Raw genomic sequence first — 20166 nt, forward strand, 5'->3', positions numbered from 1 at the left:
TTGAGGGGGGAGTGAGGGAGGTTATTAGGAGTCTGGGGGAGAGAGGTTGAGGGGGGGCTAGTGAGAATTCTGGGGGGTGGATAGAAAGACAGGAAATTACTAGGGGTCTGGTGGAGGAAGGTTAGTGAGCACTGTTGCGGGCTCTGGATACAGTAAAGGCTGATAAGCAGTGACAGGGAAATAAAGAGGGAGACAGCACTCAGCTCTCATACCTCCCGCTCTGTTTGCCTGGGGGAAGGGAGCTCTTGGCTCATCTCCATCTTCTCCCATGCTCTGTCCTTGCTGTGCCAGCCAATGGGATTTGCAGGGGCAGGGCTCGGTGAAAGAATCAAGCAACTCACAGGAACGATCCTGTGAGAGGCGGAGCTACCCGCGATTTGGGGGCGGAGCTACCTGCGATTTGGGGGCGGAGCTAAGCGTCTGTCACGGAGGGCCTGGGGACAGAGGAGAATGCGGGGAGCAGGGGCCGGTACGGGCCCTAGGAGATCGCGGGCCCCGTCGCCAGTGCGACTGCTGCGACCCCTGCTCCTACGCCAGTGAATGCTGGGGATACACGGTGCAAACTCGATTGAGCCATTAGATGGCTTAATTGATAATTTCCGACATGTCCGATCACCCACCAGATCGATTCCGCAATCGATACCGCAGGTGGGACAATGGAAAAAGATAAGGAAAACGAGCAGAAGATAAGAGAATCGCCCGAGTGGGAATCGATCCAGCGGCATAATCGAGCCGGCATTAGTGCTCTCCCAGAATTCCAACCGGTTTAGTGTATGTGGGGACATGTAAGTCCTCCTTGGATGTAATTCCTCTGCACAATCCAAACCATTCTGGAATGTTAACTGGCTCTGCTTTCCAATTGACCTTAGATTTTGGTGTGATTTTTAGTTGATGAACCCCATAAGAAATAGGTGACGATATATAATTTTAAAGTTCAATATAAAGAGCTGTGTAAGCTGAGAACCAGTTAAATGTGCAATATCTAAAACAAATGTACCATCATGTAAGCTTTACTTTTTTTTTACACTGTTATGATTGTTAATGAGGAGGGGGTGACGGCTGAGGGTTGGGAGGAGGGTGGGATGTGGTGAGGGCTGCGAGGATGTCCATTGGGGTGTCATCTCTATTATCACTACTCCACCTGTGTGTGGAAGGAGCTGTTGTACCATTTTTATGCCTTAAAATCAATAAAAAAAATCTTACAAAAAAGAGCTGTACATAATTATAATTTGGTTAATATTAAAAAAATCACTTTTAAGAGATGGTATGTTCATTATCATTAAAACAGTGGGCCTGATTTAACTCACTTTTCCCTTCTACGTTTTCTCCTAGGAGATAATTGTTTATCTTCTGTTTAAAATCACTTTTCAGCACTCTGCAATTGAAAAAGTACCAGAAAGTTGGGGTGAAAAGATACTCCCAAACAGGGGCGCAACAATAGACCCTGCAAGGGATGCAGCCGCAGGGGGCCCGGAAGCCACAGGGGGCCCAGTTCTGAGAGACTGACAACTAAGGGCAAGGAAAAAAAACTTTCTGCTCTCTGCACAATTGTTCTAATGACTGCATCTGCTCAGCCACTGCTAATGAGTCATACAAAGATTTGTAGACAGTCCCTATTCAGTGTGCAGGGGGAGGGGGGCCCATACAAAGTTTTGCAGGGGGACCCAGTGATTTCTAGTTACGCCCCTGCTCCCAAAGCTATTATAGTGTCCTACTTGCTGGTACCTTGAAAGGCATTTTATTGATATGTGAAAATATCACCTAGAGAAAACTTAGAAAAAGTGAATTAGACTTAGCCCAATGTGAGGTGTAGAAATACACTAAAATTAAATTTCAGCACTAACCGTGACAGTCTTTACAGAAGCTAAAAAGATTGATATAATAATCGTTCAAAGCAGTTTACAAGCAAGAAAGAATGGTGTTCAGAAGTTCACTGCAAAAACTGATATATTTAGAGGTAGCGCTTGCTCTTCCTCTCCCAATGCATGTATAAATCGAAAGAGGAGGCTGTAATTGTAGAGAAACACATGGAGGAGGGGTGCTGCTATCCAGGTGAGCAGTACATATAGGAGAAGGACTTCTGTACATGGGTACACATGAAAGGAAGAACCTGCTCATGGAATGGGGGGGGGGGGGGGAGCAATAAGATACAATGGGGCCCTAGGCAAGATTGCAGTGTTTACCAACCACTGATGGTCACCTGGCTTTTTAGTAAGATTTAGTGGGCCCTTAGACTTTCTCCAGGCCTTAGGCAACTGCCTAGGTTTGCCTTGTGCATGATCCGGCTCAAAGGGAGGAGGTCTGCAGTACATAGAAGGGGAGCAACAAGACAATCATAAAGCATTCATACCTGTTCGAATCTCGGCTCTGCCTGTTCAGTAAGCCAGCACCTATTCAGTAGGAGACCATCCTAACACTGCTACTGCCTATAGAGCGCATCCTAGTGGCTGCTGCTCTGGCGCTTTGAGTCCGCCAGGAGAAAAGCGCAATATACATTTTATTTGTCTTGTCTTGTCTGTTAAAATGGGTCTGCCTGATGTACTTTTGGCAGATGTCCAGTTTGCAGTTTTGTCCTGACAGAGATGTGCGTTTGCAATTCTTTTTGTCACATTTTATCACTATTGGGTAGCTCTCCCTCCTGTATGAAAATTATTTTAGTCTGCAAACTTCTATATCTAAGGAGGGTTGTATATGATCCATTTTGGTGTCTGGGTAGAAGGACAAGCCTTTGAACAGAAGATATGTCAGGTTAGGAAGGTCTGCGTTCAAAAAATATTGATTACTCCTAGTCCTAGATGAAGTGTTGTCTTTCCACTGCCAGTATTCTTTCTATGATGGCGTAGGTTTTGTTCTGATTCTGGTCTGACATTGAGGTCGCAGGTGGTAGATGGAGTGGGAGTTTTACTTTCTTCTGTTTGCATCCATAAATTGATGTTTTCTTGGTACAGCTTCTGCAGTTTATTTTGCTTTCTCCTTATGATTCGCCTTTGTAGTCTCCCTAGTGGTACTTGAAACTACTGTTTGTGCAAATCAAAAGAGCATCATATCTTGAACTCAGGCCCCTATTTTGATGCTACAAGTGGAAGGAACTTGGCTACCTTATAATGGAAGACTATACATATAGCCACCCAAGGACAAGCTGACAAACAAGAAAACATGGCTCAATCGTGACATTTCTCTTCTGCAAAGATGCAAGAAAATGAACCTTATACAAGACGGACTACAGATAAAAGATTCCCTGTGCAACAACGCGCAGGTCAATTTATGGGGAATTCTGCAGGCATACCAGTGAGACTGAGAAATAATCTCATGAAGGACTGCTGTATAGAAACAGAGGCAAACAGTAATTCACACTCTAAAATAAATTGTCCACCACGGTGTCAACAAAATAATCCATTATAAGAGAGAGGATGAAACTCAAGACGCTAGATGAAACTCAGCCGAGGCTGCCGATAACTATCGCCTCTGCAGAGATTCTAACGTGAGAAAAGCAGCCTCTGATGCCTCCGCAATCAACTCAGTGGATCCACTCGACCAAGTGCTGGCCAAGATCATTGGTCTTCCTGCTCACCCCGTCCAATCCATGATGCTTCTTGTACGTTGCTTCCACAGACAACCTCGCCCCTAATGGCAACAAAATACGTCGCTAGCCTTGAGTCTAGCAGCGCATCTGTACAGCCTCACGCTGTCACTTGAGGGATCGAGTATGGTCTAGGAGGCAATACAGTAGGTATTTTAATCTGATGGCTCTGAACCTCATGCTGACAGGTTTTAGGCTAGTTCATCTCCTCATGAGGAATTCTGATTTTTCTTTCTTTTATTTCTGCTTTTTGCTGTGTAGAATTTTAGCTGGGGCCCATGGCTCTGTAGCTATGCAACTGCATACAAATTTCTGAATGTGTACACTTGCACTCACATATATATATATATATATATATATATATATATATATATATATATATATATATAATGTCTATTTTACAGACACACATGCAATCACATCTGCCAATACGTACTCACACATTGGCATACATGTATACATGAAATGCGGACTATTGTTTAGGTCTTGTGCAGACAGTAGCAACAAAAAATAAACAGCTGCAATGCCCTTTCTCACCACTAAGGGGTGGCAAAGGCACATGCCTAGGTGGCCCATACCTAGAAATTGCACAAAGCACCTGCTCATTTTAGTTTGCCTGGGGAAGGACACTTCATAGAAGGTTTTTTTTTGTGTGCTCATATCAAGTTTTTCCATCTCTTGGGAGTCAGAGACAGATTATCCACAATGCAACTAAGGCTGATGCCTGGGGCATAGTAAGTAAGAATGGCATGGCTGTCACGGCTTCTCACTTGTCTCTTACCAAAAAAACTTTGGTGGTAGGCATGGGAGTGTAAGCTGGCACCTTACCTAGAACCACATTCAGCCTTAATCCACAGGAAGGTTTAAATGATGTCACAATAAGAGAAGCAGCAGTGGAGTGTAATAGGGAAGTGTCTGTGTATCTTGTCTGTCACTCGGTGTAATTGGGCGCTCACTCACTGTCTCCTATGCAGCTTGCATATCTGAACAGTTAACAGTGCTTTTATCAACCACTTTGCTTTCTTGTTTATGGGCCTATACCATAGCTCCCAACTGTCCCTTTTTCGGAGGGACAGTCCCTTTTTTGAAGCCCTGTCCCTCTGTCCCTCTTTCACCATGATTTGTCCCTCTTTCAGGACTTTGTCCCTCTTTCTATATACATATATACATTTCTATACTAAAAATGTGTTTGATTGACTCTAAACGTTATTCCCAGCCTTTAAATTGATATATTACTAATTTTAAAATGTTATTATGAAGGAAAATTAACCAGAATAGAAAGGACCAGTGTGGTTTGAATTATAAAACAATATATTTTCCTTATGAAATTTTTATGGTATGCGTGACTATAGGCGTGGTGGGGGTGTGGCCAGGGGTGTGACAGGGGCGTGGCTTAAGTGTCCCTTTTTCTCATCTCAAAAAGTTGGGAGGTATGCTATACTATATTCTGCCAATACAAATCAGGGTTCCTCTTTCTTCATCCATTTTGTTTATCTGTAATTTAAAACCCTAATACTTATGCACTGGTAAAGCTATGATAATTGAAATAACATTCTCAATGGAACCCTTGCTTACTAATCAGATATGAGAAGTCCTTTGATTAAAAAATGCACCATGGGCCTGCTGTTTTCATTGTAACCACGCCATATGAATTACAACAAACTTAGCCGCTTCGGGGAACAAACATAAAAGCAGTATATTAAATCTAAAAACAGATGTAAATAAGTAAAATGGAATGTGCACAGAGTGCATTAACCCTATTAGGGCCCATTCACACTGGGGCGATTTGCAGGTGTTTACTGCCACTCGCCGAATCGTTGTTGATCACTAGTGATTTGCAAAGTGCTAATGTAATTAAAAGTATATAACAGTGATCGCGATTCGCGATAAACGAAAATGAGGTGCATGCAGTGTTTTTCGCAATCTTAAAGCGATCACAATTGAAATGTTCTAAAACTGTGAATCGTAATGGCTCAAAAATCTAGTAAAAATATGCTAAGAACACAAAAAAAAAATCCCTATCGCAAAACAATAGCAATTTCGTTTCAATAGTATTTTACGATCCACTGTGTGAATGGGCCCTTTTACTGTATATGCAGTCAGCAAACAGCAGGCCAATGAAAGCGATTTATCTGGTTGCTGTGGGTTACTGAACTTTGCTCATTCCTCTTTGCCTTTTGCTAGGAGAAGCTATAAGAAGCTGTTGGTGTACAGCAACAGGCAGGAAGCCATCTGTGTTTAACAAGAGACATCTTACTGGATGGTAGAACGGTTCTCCGGCAGATCAGGCAGAAATGGATGATCTTCAGCTCCGGAGGCTTCTGGCTTTGCTGTAGGGGACACAGACTCGCGGACTCCTGAGGTAAGAGAGGGTGAAGGATTAGAGGCCATGTGGGACACTGGAACAGAAAATAAAACACAGCGTCTTCCTCAAAAACTAATTTCACAAACACTGCACCCAGACATAAAAAGAAAAGCTAATAATTTCACACAGTAATTGGATTTCCTAGAACAATGTTCTCCGGTTAAGAAGCTGACCTTGCGTGCATCTTCTGACTTTCATCTGAAAAGGATTGGGATCAAAGCAAACTGCTATATCAGACGGACTGCAGATATTACTGCAAATGTAGATGATGCTTAATCATAAATTACATGTGAATTTGTGTATACAAACTCTAGTAACCTTCGACAAGACACATAACATTTATATTGTGCTTTTCTCCAGACGGACTCAAAGCGTCAGAGCTGCAGCCACTTAAGGACGCTCCATGGGCGACCAGGATCATTAGGGAGCCTTGCCCAAAGACTCCTTACCTTTTACTGTGTCAAAGGGCTCAAATCCCACATCAATGGAAAACAGTATGTTATCCAGCTGAGCTATTTTATAATATCCAACAGATAGTCCAGTTTCCCCCAAAAAAACCTCCACCAAACAAATGGATACAAGAACAACCCCTCTCCCCCAAAAATGCCAACACCAAAAGGAGAAAAACGTGTCACACTTTCACCCAACCTGATTTCGATAATTTTATCCACAGCCTGTGGCTGTCAGCCGCATGCATGATCTACATATTACCACTGAATCCTTGTAGTACTATAGTAATACAAGGTAATATGACTTGTATTACTGGGCCCACCTAACCAGCCCAAAATAACATGATCATGTATTTTGTACTGTTTGCCTTGTACAGTTTTGTCATATGTTTTATAACCTTGTTACGTTATGCTAATGTAATCCTTCGTATCATTGTATGTATTTAACCTCCCTGGCGTTCTATTAAAATCGCCAGGGAGGCTGCCGGAGGGTTTTTTTTAAATTAAAAAAAAACTATTTCATGCAGCCAACTGAAAGTTGGCTGCATGAAAGCCCACTAGAGGGCGCTCCGGATCCGCACTTTCGATCGCCTCCGGCAATCGAAAGTAACAAGATAGGCCGCAACGAGCGGCCTATCTTGTTTTGCTTTCCTCGTCGCCATGGCGACGAGCGGAGTGACGTCATGGACGTCAGTCGACGTCCTGACGTCAGAGCCGCCCGATCCAGCCCCTAGCGCCGGCCGGAACTGTTTGTTCCGGCTGCACTGGGCTCGGGCGGCTGGGGGGACCCTCTTTCGCCGCTGCACGCGGCGGATCGCCGCGGAGCGGCGGCGATCGGGCAGCACACGCGGCTGGCAAAGTGCCGGCTGCGTGTGCTGCTCTTTACAGAATGAAAATCGGCCCAGCAGGGCCTGAGCGGCGACCTCCGGCGGCATACCCCGAGCTCAGCTCGGGATTACCGCCAAGGGGGTTAATGTCCAGCGCTGCCTAATATGTTGGCACTTTAAAAATACAATAAATAATAATAATAATCCACATGGATTCATACTGCAATTGGTAGTTTGGAGATCGTGTGCCACTTTGGCGTCACAATAGCAGATAATTTGTTTTAAAACAGAATTTCCCTTTAAAGTGTAACTGTTGGGCATAAAATCAAAAATCAATTCTTTATTTTTATCTGGTAAACAAGTAATAAAGATGCTAACTAGGCAATCCAAAAGTTAAAAATCACTATTACTTTTGTTGTTGATAAATGATCATTCCCCAGTTTACTTGACACTTATTCGGTACATTGCCGCACAAAGGAAGTTGCAGGGCATGCTGGGTTGTCTTTTTTGCTTCTTTACTTTCCTCTAATGCAGCCTGATTGGCTGAAGCCTCTTTCCCTCCTGTTTTCCCCTCCATCTCTGTTCCTCTCTGATTGGCCAATATTTCTCATGCTGAGACAATGCACTATTGCAGAGCTGGGTGGGAGTGCCTGAAGACTTGGGGGAGGGCAAGCAATGCATACACAATCAGGCAGAGGAAAGTAAGGGAGGAAATTAAATCAGGATTGGCTTCAAGATAGACACAGTTAAAATGGAGAATCCTAAGAAGCATTTTCTCTTTTTTTTTTTACTATAGAACAATCAGTAAAATCAACAAGCAACTTTTGGTAACAGCAATTGCTTTATATATTCCACCAATAAATGATTTTCCCATGCTACTGGCTACTGCATTTTGCATCTAGCTCATTGCCTTACTAAAGGTTCAAAACAATGGAAACATTTGTATGAGCCAAAACCAATTACAGGTACAACCTTCCATTTGTACTTGGAAAAATAAATGATTCTGATTCTGCAATTAATTATTCTGCTAATGTGCAGCAACACTAGCAAAAACAACAGTCAAGAAAGTACTATGAAAAGAAAACTCACCATAGAGCTGCCATATTCTAACTTTGTCATCGAAAGGCAGATTGTACTTCAAGGGGTCACCCACTGGTCCCTGATAGTAAGGTCTCATTATTGACTCCATATCCGAAATGTGCGTCAGGCCAATGGCATGGCCAAACTCATGTACCGCTACTGCAAACAGGTCCATTCCATTGACATCTGGAGACAAAGATTAAACAGGAAGATGTGAGTTCTCACGTGGTTAGTTTATGTGAAACCAAGCATTTAAAGTATAATTATAATTCATGCTGTAAATTGAACCATATAATTCCAGATGATTTCTGCTCATATAAAACAAATCTTAGAAAAAGAGTCTTGCTATCGGCAATCTGCTTTTTAAGTAGCAGTGGCATCATCACTACGGTGGCACAACTAACAATCTTTCACTTTGGCTATGGCTAGAGTTTCGAATTGCAGAACTACCTCACATTGTTCCCTCTTTAGCTAAAGTATGTAACCGATTGTAGATTCAACATTTTACATGAAAATACAAATCAGTCAGTCCGCTACAAGGCAATACACGCTGCCCCACTGAGTGAGACAGCAGCTACGTTCTGCTTACTGCTGGTGGCCTTTTTAGGCAAGCCAAAGTAATTTAGTGATACTTTAAAAATAACAGGTTGGGGAGATATTAGTTTACATATAGAAGCAATGCAGAGTTCTTGACTGTGAGGGTTCCCTTTACTTAGTACCACCCACACACCTACTGATGCGTGTATCAAATAAGGGCACCTAGAAAAAAGGGCGCGGAATATAGCCGAAAATATCAGTTGTAATGTAAAACAATATTTTTTGTTTATAGCTTGTAAATGAAAAGGTAGTGCTAAATAGGTTGGATAAACGGAAATTAAATGGCAAAATACCGTCTATAACAACAAACGAATTCTGAAATGAAACATCAAATAGCGTCTATAACAAAAAACGATATTTACACTTGTATTAAGCATAGTAATACAATGGTAGATTTTACAATTATTTTACTGCAATTATACCTAACTGTAGGCTCATACAGATCTATCCCTATCCCTACTGTATACCTAACCCCTAGGCCCCCCTTTGTGTAAATATACATAATTTAATAACTTGTATATATTACATATATTGTGCTGTAACTATCCCTAACCCCCATCTAACACAGAACCCTCCCTGTACCTATCCCTAACCTCTAGACCCCCCTGGTGGTACCTAACCCTAACCACCCCCTGGTGGTGTATATTGTACTGTAACTATACCTAACCCTACTCTCACACTGAACCCTCCCTGTACCTATCCCTAACCCCTAGACCCCCCCTGGTGGTGCCTAACCATAAGACTCCCCTGGTGGTGCCTAACTCTAAGACTCCCCTGGTGGTGCCTAACCTTAAGACTTCCCTGGTGGTGCCTAACCATAAGACTCCCCTGGTGGTGCCTAACCCTAACCACCCCCCTGGTTGTGCCTAACCCTAACCACCCCCCTGGTGGTGCCTAAACCTAACCACATCCTGGTGCTGCCTAACCCTAAGACCCAACTGGTGGTGCCTAACCCTAAGACCCAACTGGTGGTGCCTAACCCTAAAACCCACCTGGAGGAGCCTAACCCTAACCACCCCCTGGTGGTGCCTAACCCTAAATCTCCCCTGGGGGTGCCCAACCATAACCATCCCCCTGGTGGTGCCTAACCCTAACCATCCCCACTGTACAAACACCCATACACGCATATAAACAATAATTTATTTATCCTTAAAATACTTTACTATAAATAACATGAATAGAATAATTTATATATTTGTAATAGAATAAATAGCCTTAAAATCACGTACACATTAATACTATTATAAAGAGAAAAAGGTATATATATATATATATATATATATATATAATAGAATAGATAGCCTTACAATCACGAAGGCATTAAAAATCTTAAAATAACGGTAATATTAAAAGCGATATATTAGTAAGTTAATAAAACTATAATCAACCCATTATAAGTGTAAAAATCAAAGTCAATACCAAAAGCGATGTATTTCTAATAGAACAAGGTTGAAAACGATATTTAAGCATTATATGTAGGAAAACTAATTTTAAATGATAAATTAAGTGTAAACGAAAATTTACTTGTTACAGCCCTGAAAGCGAAATTTAAAAACGGAAAAAATAAGTAAAAGCTCCTATAAGCGAATTTTAAAAACGAAAAAATAAGTAAACCACAAAGTTAAAATGAACTTGTAAATGATAATTTGTAATAAACTTTATTCTGTAAACTAAAACTTTTGTTAACACGATCCCTGCAACCGCTATTTCTCGGGCACCCACAATTCCTGTCGGGCGCTCAATAGCCGATATTTTGCATTGCAGTCTATGGCCACGGCCTTTTTGTCCACTACCCATATGCGCCCTTTTTTTACTGCCTCGCCTACTGACTTATGTCATCAGCCTGCCCTCCCTGAGTTAGAGCTCTTTTACACTATACCCATTTGTATGAGCTTTTAAAAACCCATGTTTCTGACACATTTAATTGCCATATAAATCATACTCTATCATTCCCAATATATCACAGGGGATGATGTTTGCTGGACATATATCAATATAATAAAACAATCTGGTAGACACTAGTTTACTTTAAATTGTATACCTGTCATTGGTCTATATTTGTCATTATGAGAAAATATTTCACACCTATCCCATTTTATTAATCTTGGTAGAAATTATTGATTAAACCACAGGTGTCAAACATAAGGCCCGCCGGCTGAATGTGGCCTTCCCTGCTATTGTATGTGGCCCTCAAGAGTTTCCAATGTCCATCATTGTAAACAGCAAAAGAAAGGCAGCACATTGCCTTCCCACTCAGAGGAACACACCGGTGATTCTGACTAAAACATTGTCAGTTTGAGATTGTTCAATAAATGTTAAATCTTAAAGGAGAACTGTAGTGAGAGGGATATGGAGGCTGCCATATTTATTTCCCTTTAAGCTATACCAGTTGCCTGGCAGCCCTGATGGTCTATTTGCTAAAGAAGTGTCTGAATCACACCAGAAACCAGCATGCAGCTAATCTTGTCATATCTGTCTAAATTTGTCAGAAACACCTGATCTGCTGCATGCTTGTTCAGGGCCTATGGCTGAAAGTATTAGAGGCAGAGGATTAGCTGAATAGCCAGGCAACTGGTATTGCTTAAAAGGAAATAAATATGGCAGCCTCCATATACCTCTCACTACAGTTCTCCTTTAATAAACAATTTTGGCCCACGATGCAATGTTGTAGATTTTGGCCCCTTACGTGATTGGGGTTGACACCCCTGGATTAAACAATCGTTTAATAACACATAAACTCTCTACTGATCACTTGTATTTTTCCCCAATGTCTAATTTTTTTGATGCATCTATTGTTTTTGATACAACTTTTTACATTTAATTTGACAGCTGCCAGATCAGACTCATCATACTGCTGATGCTGAACATATTATCTGTAATATCTGTATTAATATTATTTATTGTACTTATAAAGCACCATATCTGTATGGCCAAAATCCAGGCACCTAGGTTACTTTATTTGTAAGAATAATATTGGCTGCTTAATCCTTTGCTAACACTCCAAATAACAAGTTCACATTCCACGTACGGTAGTACTGATAGAAGTTGATAGTATAGCTAGTATAGATCACAGATCTACAGCTCAGTGTCCTTCTCTTAAGGGGCACTATTCCAATAACTTTTCTCCTGAGTTAGGAGATAATTTTTCATCTTATCTACAAAATAACTTCAGCGCAAACCAATTAAAAAAGTACTAAAATGTAGGTACAAAAGCTATATCAAACTTAATTTGAGTATTTTCTTGCTTTATACCAGCTAAAAAGGGTATTTTATTGATAAGGTGAAAACGTCTCTTAAGAGAAAACTCAGGAGGAAAGATAATTGAATAAGGGCCAAGAGACTCTTAATACCTGAAGCGTATTGCAAAGAAAATGAGGTTGCCAATGGGTGACAGAGTCATAGTCATAAGGTCACGCTTATAAATCAATGTTCTCCACTGCTGTCACCGGCTGTACCTCTTTCTATTTTTGTGTGACAGGTCATGCGCCTAACTGTCAGTCAGTATGAGAGTGATCAGTCATGTTTTGAGGGTGTACACATAGGTCAATTCCTGAAAGCTCATTTTACTGAATTAACATCCACATGTCGGAAATGGTGACATTGATAAAACCATTAATTATAAGTAACAGCAACAGCATACACTTTATGGTGCCAGCTGTGCCACCCATCTCATGACAGCAAATTGGTGTCTTATTCCAGTGTTATGGATATTCTACGTAGTGAACTGATGAGTAGGTTAACCCATTGCCACCATGCATTGGCATACATTTAAATGCCTAGTGAGCTGTTTCTCCAAATTAACTTGTCCTCTAATCAATGGTGTTTCAGGGGTCATGTGATCAGACCACATGGATTTGTCTCTGATTGTTCCCAGAGAGCCCAGGCTACAAGCCACAGCACAACTGAGAATATAGCTGCATGCAAGGAGGCATGCCAAAGAGGATGAGGTCAGTAAAGTAACATGCACAGGGTATGTGATGCAAGAACATCACTTTAACCCATTAGTAGCTTGAAAGGCATTATCTCGTTTGAGATAAGTGCACTACTTTTGAACTCAGCGGGCTGAAGTTGTGCTGTAAATTCTTGGAATGCTTTGATGTCTCTCTGCTAGCATGGATGGGATATAGAAACTGAAAGCTGAAGTCCTCTGTTATTGTCTCACGCTGCCCCTAGTGACAAGTGGCCATAAACACACATTACATCAGTACTAATTAGTAGCATGGAAATGTAACAAATAGGAAATAAAAAATGTGCTAAAATAAATTGGCCTGTAGCTCTTACAAGCCGATAAATAAATTGGCTGCTATATGGTTAATGCACAGGAGCAGGAAGGACTTAGCTACCCACATACATTACAATGGCTTTGTAAAGTTTTAATCTTTCAAATAGTGGCAAATGGCAAAATACAAGATATCACATGCAATGTTTTAGGAAACAATTCAGTCTCTGTGAAGAGTAAGTCTACCTGCTGACCGCAAATGGACCTGCTGTACAAAAACTGTTTACTTAATTGTATATTGTCTTACCCTGACATACCTGATGATCGGAATGTCCATGATTCTTCATCATCGAAATGTGTATCACCAGAAGTGTAATGATCTCCAGGGAAAAAAGCGTGAGCTACTGTACCACCTGGTCCATCAAACGGATAGCCGTCATTGTGGTCTGCTCTGGAGAAGTCGATTTGAATGTCTGCATTGTTCCCAGCAACTTCATGGAAGTTCAGTGGTGTAATGTCACTCCACACTTTCAGAGCATAATACATGAGAGCCCTCACGGTGTCATGGCCCAAGGACGACTCTTTAGGGAATGTTCTAACCCTAAGGAACAATAATCCACAAGCAATGTTAAATTTACCACCTTGCTTTATAAAATCTCTATGCATAGTTTCAGATATATCACATTATATACTATACTCCATAGGCCAGCATTCTACAAAATTTTTGGGAGTTAATCAAGTTGTGTTGCTGACCTATTCCTTAATGTTCCAAAAATTAAGAGAATGAAAGTTTGTCCCAGAGCCAGGGCCAGATTTACCATAAGGCACTGTAGACACGTGCCTACAGGCACCTGGTGATAGAAGGGCGGCTCCCTCTCCTGCCTAGTGCCTCCCTCCCCCCTTGTCTATGCAGAGTCCTGATGAGAGTGTAAATGACAGGTTACTCACCCAGCTCTCGGTATTCCGCTGATGAGATCTCCCTTCAGTCAGGGCCACCACTAGCTACTTAATACGGAGGGTACGTCTGGCTACCTAATATTAAGGGGCACCTGTAGCTACCTATAACAGGCAAGGGAAGAAAGGGAGAAGTGACAGTAGGGCCTGCCAGCACACATGTGCTCCAGGAAGCACAGTTATGTAGGAGGGTGACCTGGGGGTGGGCAGAAGCCAGCTCAGCGGTGATTTGGACAGCAACAAAGTCCCCTAATACTGTTTTAGGGAAGGGTGGGTCTGTCAGGTGTTACCAGAACCAGCCATAGCAAGATGGCAATTTGTGGTCAGTCTGTGTTACAGAGCTCTCTCACTGTACAGATTACTGTCAGGTTAGAAATTGTTAGCTGCAAACTAAAATAGAAAAACATATTTGAATGACATTAAATGACAAAAAAGACTTGCAGAGCTCTGATATAGGTTTATGGCAATATGTTTAATGACAGATGGAATTTCACTTTAGTGGATGTGTCCAAGTAAAGGTGATGCTCATATTTTACTCAACCTTTTCCCCATATCTTTAAGCTGAAGTGCTGATTGCTGCAATGCTAATAGCCCAGGGAAATACCACATAGATTTATCTGGAACGTATTTAACATCCTCAGTAGAAATATTTGCAGTGCTTGTAAAATAACTTCATGGTGATATACGTTAAGTGCTCTCGTTGCCAGGGACCTGGCAGATGGGGTTACATGAAAGGGTTACCAGGGGGCCATTCACATTTGTCCTAGTATTTTCTGCAAGCAGTGTCCCTCATGTACAAATCTGTATTTGTGATTTTTCAGGCCCGTTCAGTTTTTCTTTTATTTTTTAAATAATCCTTAGTTTTGGGGTTTTTCTTCTCTGATGTGTGTAATTTTTCCTTGCATAATGTATCCTGCTAACTTCAAAATCGCATGTGATTTTTCGCACAAAACGCTATTTTTATGCATTGCCATTAACTTGTATTAAACATGAATCGCACACAAAATAAAAGGAGATGTGCTGCCTTCTTTTAAAACGCAGAAAAATTGCAAAAGTGAAAAAAGAAGAAAATGCAGATAAAATGTGATGCTATTGAGGTATGTTGTGCTAGGTACATACGATGCAATTTCCCATCAGATTGCCGGGTCAAACCGATCATTTCCGACATGTCCGATCTGCTCTCGATAGATAACCAGATCTGTAAGATCACTACTGCAGAACATTGATCCCATTATTGATTGGGAATATTTCGGACATGTCAAAAATTATCGGTTTAACCCATCGATCTGACAGGAAATTGCATCGTGTGTACTTAGCATTAGACATGTGATGAACACAATTTTACAAAAACGCACACAAATTCTAATAAGTGTGAACTGCCCCTTATGCATCTTCTTAGTTATACTCAGGGCCAGTACACACAACCAATTATGATTGCGCAGTTTTACCACTTCCATGTAGCACGAGAGCTTACCTATATAATCTGACCATAGTATTCAAAAACTGTTGGCCCTCATACTCCATGGAAGTGGTAAAAATGACCAATTAAAATTGGATGTGTGTACCAGGCTTAAAGGTGGCCATACACTGGCCCAATTCCCGGCCGTTTCGACAGCAGATTCGATCCTGGGATCAAATCTGCTGCCAATCGTTCGTGGTAAACGCCGCCGACGATCCGATTTCCTCCCGAAATCGGATCGGTCCGTCGATCGCGCCGTGCGGGAAATTACCCTCGATCGCCCGCGGGTAAAGTGCGCGTCGCTAGCGGCGGCCGATCCGATGAAAAATACATTACCTGATGCGGGCTCCCGGGCGTCTTCTCCGCATCTTCTCAGCGCTGCACCCGCTCCATCCCGGCGGGGGGACAGGCGGCAGGAGCAGCTGAACAGATTGTGATCGGTTTCAGGCTGAAATCGATTCACAATCTGTTTGCAGTAAAGGCAGCCATACGATCCCTCTCTGATCAGATTCGATCAGATAGGGATCTGTCAGCTGGTCGATCTGATGGCACATCGACCAGTGTATGGCTGCCTTAAGACTTTTCCATTGAGGAGGTCTCAAGTGGTTCAGCAATCCTGGATGGGTCATTTAAAGAAATGTCACTTTACTGCGATTCTCATTCAAGTGAATGGTAGAGCGTTTTCAAAACGCTTGCAAAACACTGGCAAAAGACACAGCTAGTGAGTTTGAGTGTGTTCAGTCTCATGCAGGGGTCCTGCAGTGAGAAGTTGCTATGTGAACATAGTCTTAAGCCATGTTTACAGTGGTGCGTTTTTGGTGCGAAGTAACGGCTGCTCTATAATGCAGCTAACTGCACTGCAATGCACCACCTATGCAACAATCACAGTGCAAAGGGTGCATTGGGGTATATAACAGGTTGCAGTATGGTAACGCAATGCATGCAATGCGTTACCAGTAAACGTGTGCATTAACAGTAGAGGTGAAGCATCATTTTCAATGACTATCTGCTTCACTGTACCCAATGCAACAAGAGCATAATATGTGGCGCCACTGTCCCAATCCGTTGCATTGAATTTCTGCTTTTCCACCTGCTGATAGCATATTAACCAAATGTATTTTTATGTTTACTGCCAGCCAGATAGAGGGTGAGTTTTTTTTGTTTACTTTGCATAGTACGGCTCCTCATAGCTTCATAAGACATGGAACCGTATTTGGAATTATCAATCACAATTTAGGTGTTGTAGCAAATCTAGCTGCAAACAGCGTCAACAGTGTATGATTATTTCTTTCTGTGATATGACCATGTTCTGTTTGTCACATTACACACAGACAAGATTGCCTGCATCTCCACCCCTCAGCCTGTGAAAACTTTACTTCCCTCTCCTCCTCCCCTCTGCCTCTGAAATCGCTGGCGAGCAACACCTCCTTCTCTTGCCCAGACTAAGCTCCCATAAGCCCTTGCTACATGGCTCTCAGAGTGCCAAGGCACTAAAGGAGCTGTGGGCGAGGCTTGTTTAGTTTATAGGGAATTAGAGTATTAAAACAAAAAAAAAAAGGATTTGGCTTGAGGAATGCTCTATAAACTATATGAAAGGAACACAGCTATGCATTGAATAAAAGTTTATCTTGGGTACACTTTAAAGTGCTTTTTCCTTCCCGAGTTTGTCAATTACTGCAGATTTTCACACTAAATAATTTCTGATCCTTAAAACCGAGAACCCGAGGTGGGTTTGAAGAATATTATCTGCATACAGAGGCTGGATCTGCCTATACAGCCCAGCCTCTGTTGCTATCCCAAACCCCCCTAAGGTCCCCCTGCACTCTGCAATCCCTCATAAATCACAGCCACGCTGCTGACAAACAGCTTGTCAGAGCTGGCTGTGTTTATCTCTATAGTGTCAGTCTGCTGCTCTCCCTGCCTCCTGCAGAACTCCAGTCCCCGCCTGCATCCCTTCCCTCCCTGCTGATTGGAGGGAAGGGACGGGGGCAGGGACCGGAGCTATGCAGGAGGCGGGGAGCAGCTGAGACTGACACTACAGATGTAAACACAGCCTCACAGCACGGCTGTGATTTATGAGGGATTGCAGAGTGCAGGGGGACCTTAGTGGGGTTTGGGATAGCAACAGAGGCTGGGCTGTATAGGCAGATCCAGCCTTTGTATGCAGATAACATTCTTTAAACACACCTCGGGTTCTCTTTAAAACCCCTGTTCTTTTTATTAAAGGAGCAGGAAGAGGGTATGGGAGTAAACTGTGGTGGACACTGTGAATGTTCGGTCCCTGATACTCATAGGGGTAAACAGGAGCTTCTGGGAGAGGACTACGAGCAACATTCAGGAAAACTATACTCATCCTTTAAATATTTATATCACACATTTATTTTAATGGAACAAGATTCAGTTTCAAATTTAGTTTCCTGGTCCAAAAAATATAACCAAGAATTACAGTAAAGCACCGTAATAAATAATGTATACCCTGTAAAGACAAATAATGTACCATAAGAACATACTTAGGCCAAACTGAACATAATGTGATTCCTGTAATAACTGCAAAGCATTTCCCCATTATTACTGGAAAACATAAAATATACATAAAGCAATAGTGTCCAGTGAAAGGATAAATAATACAGACTGCTGATAGCATATTAAACAAATCTATTTTTTATGTTTACTGCCAGCCAGCTAGATGGTGAGTTTTTTTTCTTTGCATAGTACGACTCCTCATAGCTTCATTAGACATTAAACCGCATTTGGAATTATCAATCACAAATAAAGTGATGAATCGATTAGTCTGCGTAAACAGGATGTGCATCAGACCACGCAATCTGCACCATCAGGAATCAGTCTGGCATTGGCACACTTGTTGGATTGGTAAAGGAGCCTTGTGACTTCAATATTAAAATCCAATGGACATGATAAGACAGATTAGGTAGCCTTAATGGACAGTGGAAAGCTGTCCACACACTCGTTCCAAGAAACATTGTCACATATACACAGGGCTGGATTTACCATAAGACACTGTAGGCATGTCCCTTCAGGCGCCTGATGATGGGAAGGCGGCTCACTCCCCTCCCTAAGTGCCTCTCTCCCTCCTTCCCTATGCAGAGTCCTGATGAGAGTGTAAATGAGATGTTACTCATCCAGCTCTCTGCATTCCACTGACGAGATCTCCCTTCAGTCTGCAATCAAAATACACTGTACATTGTACAACACTGCTCAGGGATCATCCTTTAAGGAGTGATCAGTCACTACGTGCTACTTCATTAAATACTTACCCGGTTCTTCCTCCAGCCCCTTGCAGCTGACATGTCCCACGCAGAATCTCCGCTCGTAGCCACCGGTCCGGGGTCCCCACCAGTGCAGATGCCGACTTCCTCTACTGCGCCTGCGCGAGCGCAGTTGTCAATCAAGTCCACGTTGTGCGCAGTGTATTGCGCACAACTTGGACTTGATTGACAGCAGCACTTCATGCAGGCTCAGTAAGGACAACCCCGAGGTTGGCCTCTGAACCGGCGGGGACTCCGGGCCGGGGCTGCAAGTGAAGATGCTGCGTGAGACATGTCGGCTGCAAGGGGCTGGAGGAAGCCCTGGGTAAGTATTTCATGGGGTAGCGCATAGTGACTGATGACTCCTTTAATCATATCAGGATAAGCTTTATTGAACAGCAAGCACACTTGGGGTGCAGTTCAGTGGGGGTTTGTAGGCTCATGGAAGGAAAAGTCTAAGGTGCCAGGATATCTGTGCCTATAGCTCACTCTGACTTAAGTGTTGGTGTAACGATTGTGGAACTTTCTCCGTGATCAGCGCACAACGTGTGCGCTGACACGGCGGAAATCCTCCACAAGCGTGTAATTGCAGGCACCCAGCAAAAGGTGCTACGCACCTGTAGAGGGAAATTCCTGTCGGCAGATGGCGCTGGGGAGTGCAGAGGAACCAATCCTCTGTACCTCCACAAATGCCAGACAGGAATTGTACGAAGCGCAGAACGCAATTGCAAGAGAGGCGATTGCGAATGAGAACGAGCAAAGGGACAGGTTGTATGTGTGTGCGCCAATCCAGTCGCCGCCCCGCGACCGCGCACACACAACAGCAGATATGAAATAGGAACGCGATCGCGAGAGGTGCGATCGCCAGACATGACACAAGGCAGATCAGAACAGAATACGAGGGTAGCAAAGGCACAGCAAATAATACAATGAGAAGATGCGGAAAATAAAAAATGCTAGCTAACCGCGAACACCGCACTCATTCGCAACAGTGCACGCAGTTATGCGCGGTCTCCACGTGATAAGCACAATAGAGACAAGCACGCCTAACTAACCATCGACAGACAAACATGAAACAGAGGACGCGAACGCTTGCTTAACGGTTACCTCACCGAGCCTCCAGCAAGCGGTCGTAGCAGACAAGACAGACACACGAAAACAGGGACAAGCGAGAGATAGGATCCACAGCACTAGCGAAAAGTGGCTAGCGCGATCCAGGCACAGAGTAGCAGAACAGAAGGATCCACAGCACTAGCGAAAAGTGGCTAGCGCGATCCCAGGAGACAGAACAGAAGGATCCCCAGCGCTAGCGAAAAGTGGCTAGCGCGATCCCAGGAGACAGAACAGAAGGATCCACAGCGCTAGCAAAA

General features: G+C 42.8%; 1 protein-coding gene across 4 annotated transcripts in view; it reads right to left on the reverse strand.

Annotated features, from left to right (window-relative positions):
• MMP17 (matrix metallopeptidase 17) overlaps window positions 1-20166 on the reverse strand; it is a 225787-nt gene that overhangs the window by 27345 nt on the left and 178276 nt on the right. For 3 of the 4 annotated variants that reach the window (XM_068243451.1, XM_068243453.1, XM_068243454.1), the window contains 3 exons: window positions 13435-13718; window positions 8311-8487; window positions 5838-5979 (listed from right to left, as the gene is read on the reverse strand). In XM_068243451.1, the coding sequence (XP_068099552.1) occupies window positions 5838-5979; window positions 8311-8487; window positions 13435-13718 (603 nt within the window). The remainder of the gene's footprint in view (window positions 1-5837; window positions 5980-8310; window positions 8488-13434; window positions 13719-20166) is intronic. The other variant, XM_068243452.1, reaches the window with a different exon arrangement.

The sequence above is a fragment of the Hyperolius riggenbachi genome, chromosome 1 (assembly GCF_040937935.1).
Source record: "Hyperolius riggenbachi isolate aHypRig1 chromosome 1, aHypRig1.pri, whole genome shotgun sequence".
NCBI lineage: Eukaryota > Metazoa > Chordata > Amphibia > Anura > Hyperoliidae > Hyperolius > Hyperolius riggenbachi.